This window comes from Mustela lutreola, chromosome 14, assembly GCF_030435805.1.
Source record: "Mustela lutreola isolate mMusLut2 chromosome 14, mMusLut2.pri, whole genome shotgun sequence".
In the NCBI taxonomy this organism is placed as follows: domain Eukaryota; kingdom Metazoa; phylum Chordata; class Mammalia; order Carnivora; family Mustelidae; genus Mustela; species Mustela lutreola.
In genome coordinates, this window is record NC_081303.1 from 43050390 (window position 1) to 43057772 (window position 7383).

The 7383-nt window shown below is 49.3% G+C and overlaps 1 protein-coding gene across 1 annotated transcript; it reads left to right on the plus strand.

The window, feature by feature from the left end:
• Window positions 1-1777: 1777 nt before the first annotated feature.
• Window positions 1778-6480, plus strand: IL10 (interleukin 10). Its single transcript, XM_059146563.1, has 5 exons — window positions 1778-2055; window positions 2882-2941; window positions 3209-3361; window positions 4594-4659; window positions 5688-6480. The coding sequence occupies exons 1-5, from the start codon at window positions 1891-1893 to the stop codon at window positions 5778-5780; spliced, it is 537 nt and encodes a 178-aa protein (XP_059002546.1). The 5' UTR covers window positions 1778-1890; the 3' UTR covers window positions 5781-6480.
• Window positions 6481-7383: the final 903 nt, after the last annotated feature.

Sequence of the window (7383 nt, forward strand, 5' to 3'; positions counted from 1 at the left end):
CTTGTTTCTAAAAGATTCTTTTCTTCCTTCATGATCCTTAGGTTTTTGCATGACACTCCCCAAAGTACTGGAAGGGGAGGCCACAGTCCCCCAATCCTGACCCACAAGGTACACCCACAGGTTGGGGCTGTGCCCTGTCATTTCTTGCCCCCACTCCCCCCAGACTCACTCCAGACCATCCAGGCCCCAGTATGTCTGCCCCATTTGCACTGGCACAGTGACCTTCTCCAATGGGGCAGGCTTAGGACCTAGGGCCATCTAAGGTATCCCAGTGCTGATGCGGGAGGACAACAAAATAACAGAAACACTAGAGATAATCCTATATCTGGGTCCACTTGATACTTCCTCAAGCCCCTCCCAGGTGAAGCCCAAAGGACCCTGGCAGGCAAGAGGGCAGGACTGTTGCCCTCTTGGGACAGATAAACTGTAGACAAAGGGAGGTCAAGTGACTTTCCCTGGGTTTAAAGACTGACAGAGCCAGGACAGAGACCAGGTCACTGCTTTTCCTAGTTACTGTCTTCACTGGGGAGGTAGGAAAAGCCGCTATAGAAGGAGAAGGTCAAGGCACATCAAGGGACCCCCAGGGACTTTCCAGATATCTGAAGAGGTGATTTCACTCCCCCTGTCCTCTCCTTATTGGAAGTAGAGCACTATCTGGTTCCCGGACCCACCCACATTCAAACACACACACATCCATGTGTGCAAGTCCAAGACTTCTTCGGAAAGAAGGAAGGGGCAGGTAAGAGAAAAGAAAGGAGCCTTCTGTCCAGCCTTCATGGAATTCTGCTTTAATTTCCTTGTTATTCCTATTTCCTTCATACCCCATCTTTCAAGCACAAGTGTCCAACCACAGAAGTTCACAACTTAAAGAAATCATAAAGACTCTGCAATCCAACCTTACCATTCCACACACTTGGGACAGCGTGGAGAAGATGGACTAAGGAGCATGACCGTGGTGTCTGGTAGGCCTGGGTGAAAAGTCTGACTCTCTCAGAGAAAGAGTCAGGTGGGCAGGTGGGCAGGTGACGTAAAGTTTACTCGCTATAAAATGGAGGTGATAAGGGTCACAGGGACGGGCAGGTGCCGAGCTATCAAAAGTGTGAATTACTCTTGCTAACTTCCCCCAAGTACTGGGACAGCTGAGGAGGTAAAGACATAGCTGCGAGAGTTGAAGCGATCTCAGGGCTGGAGAAGGAGCCTGGGAGCACGTCTTGTGTCCTTGCTTGTCCTGCAAGAAGCTGACCTCTGCATGAGGACATCTTGGAACATAAGATGAAAGAGCCGGAGGGATCTCTGGGCTAAATAGCCCACCCCGGGTTCTTATTTGAGGAAGGCTCTGAGGCTCTCCACAATTCAGCAAGGGAAAGCCTTGGGTGTTGAACCCAGGTTGGGGAGGGGATCCGATTATTTCTCAACTCCAGTGCATTCTGGAATGGCCAATTTGTCCACGTCACTGTGACCTAGGAACACGCGAATGGAACCCACAACTGTGGGCCCCTGTGCACAGAACAGCTGTTCACCCAGGAAACCAACATGTTTTTTGTTTAAAAGCTGGAAAGTTATTTTAAAACAAAGAGAGGTAGCTCATCCTAAAATAGCTGTAATGCAAAAGTTCATTGTTCAACAATCCCTTTTGCTTACAATGCAAAAAATTAACAACTTTTAGAAGTTCAACTAATGCAAAGTTGGAGAGGTCTAGGGGAAGGGAGGGGCTTTAATCAGAAGAAAACGTTTGCCAGGAAATCTGTGACTCTGTGGCTTTTTATGAATGGGGAGGCCTCACCGCACCCACATATAAAAGGGGGACCAGTAGGTGAAGGTCTACACACCAGGGGCTTGCTCTTGCAACACCAAACCACAAGACCGGCTCTTGGAAGACAGAGCTTCACCATGCCCAGCCCAGCGCTGCTGTGTTGCCTGGTCCTGCTGGCCGGGGTAGGAGCCAGCCGCCACCAGAGTGCCCTGTCTGAGGACAACTGCACCCACTTCCCAGCCAGCCTGCCCCACATGCTCCGAGAGCTCCGAGCAGCCTTCGGCAGGGTGAAGACTTTCTTTGTGAGTATGATGCCTTCCTGTCCTTCCTTGCTGGGATTGCCTCCACTAGGCATGGTGCTAGAGCTCTAAGAACCCTCCTCCTTCTTATTCGCCTCCATCCCTAGCATCCATCTCCCTCAAACAAAAATTCTTTAAGAGTCCCAGGTCAAACCAGAGGTTCAGTGAGTTCACCTAAGCCCAGGGACGCAGCAAAGGTGCAGAAAAAGCCACCTTACAGGTCACTGCACTAGGAATCCTATGCTTAGCAACTTTTAATGAAGATTCCACCAGAGCTCAGTAGGCTGGTAGAAATCCCAAAGGGTCTGACTGAAGATGAAGATGTGTTCCCATCCCCTGTCGCAGGGAAACATAAGTGGCTTCAGCAGAGCAGGCTTCTGGAACCTGGAAGCCTGCTGGCTGGGGGAGGCGCCATGCAGGGGTGGAGGAAGCCTGCTTTAGGAGATGGTTCCCATTCCAGACAGCTTTCAGAACTGCAGCTGGAGGTCCGCAGCAGGGAGAAAGAAAAGCAAGGACCCCTGAAGACTGGGTGGGCATGGGTGGACCCTTCGAACCTGATTCATGTCTGCAAAAAGGAAACCAGGACCGGGTCAAGCTTCTGCCATGGCTTCAAAGCCTTGCAGAATTTTTTAAAAATCACTTGATCCTGAGGAAAAGGACCTGATTGAACTGAGGGTTCCAGCACTACTGAATGTCCTGTTTTGCAATTCTCCTTTCTGTTTTGGGTCCAGGCTGTTCTGATTAAAAGTCAGAAGCTCTATAAATAAGAGGGCATCAGAAAGACATTTCCTCAAACGTCAGGTTCATTCTCCTTTTGTTCTTCTTGCAGCAAATGAAGGACAAGCTGGGCAGCATATTGTTGACTGGGTCCTTGCTGGAGGACTTTAAGGTGAGAGCCCAAGGGGGTGTGTGGGAGGAGAGGGTGCAGCCTGACTCAGAGAAGAGTGGCCGCTGGGACCAGGGTCTGCTTCCTTTGCTTTGAAAAGGAGAAGTGGAAAGATCTTAACTCAGCACATAGCCAAAGGGCTGTCCTGGGGTGGGGGAGGGGGAGGTGGCTGGTTAAGAAAGGTCCCTGGGGACAAAGCTGTCCTCTCAAGCTAGGGCAGCAGCTCTTCCTCCCAGTCACCGCCCCTCCCCCTCCCGCCCCTGCCCTTAGGGTTACCTGGGTTGCCAAGCCCTGTCGGAGATGATCCAGTTTTACTTGGAGGAGGTGATGCCCCAGGCCGAGAACCACGACCCAGAAGTCAAGGAGCACGTGAACTCGCTGGGGGAAAAGCTGAAGACCCTGCGGCTGAGGCTGCGGCGCTGTGTGAGTCCGCACAGGTCTTTCCCTGGCGCTCTCGGGCGCCCTTCCTGAAACTCACGCACACCCGAGGGACAGACAGACTGGCAGGAGCGCTCTCGGGAAAGCGCTCGAGTTCCATCTCGTGCTCATTTCTCTCTGAGCAAGGAGTGGGGGAGGCTGCTGGCATTTACATGTTTGCGAACAGCTTTCCTGTTATTTGTGAGTCATTTGTGGGTTATTAACTACTCCCGTCTCTCTTTATGAAAGGGGCCCGGAGCTTCCGTCTGGGCTCCCTCGTCCCTTTTGGACCTAGACCCCGGGGCCCAGCAAAATGGGCCAGGAGATAGGGTCCCTCGGAGAAGAAACCCCCTTACCTCTTATCCTCTACCTTTTGAAAGCAGAGCTCTGACGTGGGGCCCAACAGACTGACAGGACTTCCCTAAGCACTTTGGAAGGGCTCCAGGGAGCTACTCGCCCCCAAGCGAGTGTCTCTAAATAATTCCCCAGGATAAAAATGTTCTCCAACTGAAATGAGCCCCTCGCCGCGCGTTTCCTCTGTTTTGTCGCCGAGGGTCGGGGAGTCAGTCAGTTGGTCTCTATCTGTAGGATAGGACTAGGCAAAGGTTTCAGTACACGGCTGAGACTGTGTCTCTACTCCTCGGGGACTTAGAAATGGTCCCTGTGGCTGGAACTGAAGATGAGGGACAGGACAGGGAGGCAGGGAAGGACAGAACGGCTGGCTCAGCACGTGTCAGCACTGTGGCGTCTAGAGAGGAAGCGCCAAGCTCCTCTGGGTTTTCATGCAAGCTTTGCAAATGTCTCCGGGTGGCTCCTGGAGAAGCACTTTTTTTTTTTCCTAAAGATTTTATTTATTTATTTATTTGACAGAGAGAGATCACAAGTAGGCAGAGAGGCAGGCAGAGGGAGAGGAGGAAGCAGGCTCCCTGCTGAGCAGAGAGCTGGATGCGGGACTCGATCCCAAGATCCTGAGATCATGACCTGAGCCGAAAGCAGCAGCTTAACCCACTGAGCCACCTAGGCACCCCCTGGAGAAGCACTTTTCATTCCCCAGGACTGTTTCTCCTCTGTCTAGTGGGCCAGGGGGAGGTGGAGCTCCGTTCTCCCAAAGGAGCTACAGGGCTTAGGTATCCAAGATGAGTCTGGCCGCTTCTTCATGCTACCGGCTCATCCCCCAAGTGCTGTGGACACAGGAGCTGGGATCCAGGAGCATTAACACTTTCTCTTTCCCTCCACAGCATCGATTTCTGCCCTGTGAGAATAAGAGCAAGGCGGTGGAGCAGGTGAAAAGCGCCTTCAGTAAGGTACGTGGACGGTGGCAGAAGGGGCTTGGAGACCGTGACCTCTACCCGCTCCCCAAGCTGGCAGGTGCTAAGCAGGCCCCGTCCTTCTCTTGAAGGGGGTGTGGGAACCCAACAGATGGTGTGACCTCCTCAGCCAGTGGGGAGCTGCTGTCTTGATTATATTTGTTTTCTGTGAAGTGTCTTCGGGGGTTTCTAAATGACTGTTCCCCGCCTTTGCAGGCCTGTGGGTTGAGCCAGTCAGCCAGCCTGTGAATGCAGTGAGCTAGATGCTGGGGAGAGTGACAAAGGAAACAGAAAGTAGCTTGTTGGGAATCTAGACTAAAGCCACACGTGCAGGAAGCCAACACGTGAACGTGCACACACAAACACACCCAGGGGTTCAGCCGGAACTCCCCAAAGCTCTGAGTAGGAAATTCTCGTTAATCTCGAGTCGGTCCTATACTCCCTTTCCAGCTGCCGCTCACACCTGCCAAGGTGCCTCACAATGTCAACTCTCAGATCACATGGGGTTTCGCACTTCAGCTGTCCGTGAACTCCTCAACCCCACTTCCCAGAAGCCATGTGGTCTCTGTCCTCTTTGTGGGAGGGTTCCAGTCTCGGGGGACATAGCCCCCTGACGGTAGGCCAGAGGAGCAGGGCAGGGCCTATTCAATCCATTGGTGGGAGGACATAAACTTTATAAAAGGGGTCCCTTTTCTCCTCTTACCAACTTGCTTTCGAAACGGTTCCTCTAATGTCTTCTCTCCAGATTCTGAATAAGAGTCATGTGAGTGCATGACTTTTAAAATTGTTAAGGCATCATTTTGTAGACTCTTCCTCTTGCTACTTGCCAGCCAGGCTTTAGACCCATGTGTAGCCTTTCCCAAGGCCCCGGGCATGCCCTCAGCATCCTAGGGTCTGTCCTTCACCTCCCGACCCAAGAGAGCAAGTGTGGCACCTGGGCCCCAAAGTCATACCCATCCAAGCCGGGAACCCATTTACTCACACAGATGGGGCTTTCACTAAACATTTCTTATCTTTCTACACAGCTCCAAGAGAGAGGTGTCTACAAAGCCATGAGTGAGTTTGACATCTTCATCAACTACATAGAAACCTACATGACCATGAGGATGAAGATCTGAAAACATCCAGGATGAGGACTCTTCTCAACTCTAGGACATAAGTTGGAGATCTGAAAATCCCATCCGGGATGTAGGAGAGCTGAACAACTCCTTGGAGAACCCTGTCGTATTTATTACCTCTGATACCTCAAATCCCATTATATTTATTTACTGAGCTTCTCTGTGAACTATTTAGAAAGAAGCCCAATATTGTAATCTTTTTCAATATTTATTTTTTTTTACCTGTGTGTAAGCTGTTTCCATAGGGTGATACCCTGTGGTATTTGAGTATTTTAAGAGAAACTGTAAGTTATATAAGGAAAAAAATATTTCTTGGGGAGACTACTGAAGCTTCCATTTCAAGCTGACCATACTGGATAGCTGTTGAGCTATTTCCCTGACCTCCCTATAATTTCTCTTGTCCCTGGGCCTGGGGCACCTAGAGTGTTATAAAGACTCTTACCCTCTTAGGAAGAGAAACTAGGGAGGCCCTTTGATAATTAATATTCCAGTGGCTCAGAGGAATTCCCTTGACCTCATTCCCCAACCACTTCATTCTTGAAAGCTGTGGCCTGCTTGTTATTTATAACAACCTAAAGTTGGTTCTAATAGAACTCAGTTTTAACTAGAAGCCATTCAATTCCTCTGGGAATGTTACATTGTTTGTCTGTTTTCATAGCAGATTTTAATTTTTAATAAATAAAGAATCATTAAAATCATATTATGGTGTCAGTTGACTTCTGTTTGACTAAAAATTACTCCCTCAGGGATGCCTGGGTGGCTCAGTCAGTTAAGCGTCTGCTTTCAGCTCAGCGCATGATGCCAGGGTCTGGGGTTCGAGTCCCACATCAGACTCTTTGCTCAGCACAGAATCTGTTTCTTCCTCTGCCCCTCCCCCTGCTCATGTGCTCTCTCTCTCTCTCTCTCTAACAAATAAATAAAATCTTTAATAAATAAAAAAATAAAATAAAGTAATTCCTTCAATATTTTCAAGATAGGAGGGAGTAGATAAATGAATTCTGCATTCCAGAGAAAACAAGCCAGCTACCTTCTCCCAAAGAAGAAGTAAGTTCCAAATTTGATCAGGAAAAAAACCTATTTTCCCTTCAAAAGCCAATAGCAAAAACTGCCATGATCTTCCTATAAACTCTGTCCTTCAAGAAATTATCCTTAAGCTCTTGAAGAGAATGCTGATTTTCAAGACTAAGGACAAGATTCTATAGATACCAAAACTGGAAAGATAGGCAGATGATTTTTTAGGTGTTTTTTGTCTTTGTTTTCTTGTGTGTGGGGGAGAGGGGAGAATGTTATTTGTTTGCTTGTTTTGTTCCGTATGGCTTGGTTTTGTTTCTTCAAGCCCCAAAGGTCTGGGTGAATACTAATCTATCTGGGTTGTCATGAAAATTCAGATAAAGAGCTAACATGACTCCTGGCACTAAGAGATGGCCCCCACACATACATTTGGTTGTTACTGGTCTGCAAAACCTACCAAATCCTCCTTGAGTTGAGATTAGAGGCCCACCCAAAAGAGTAGAATATAAGCAGATCAGCCCACTTGATAGACTACCCAAGGATTCTAAGCACGGCCATCCTTTCTGTTCCCTCCTTCAGCCACCGACGAATG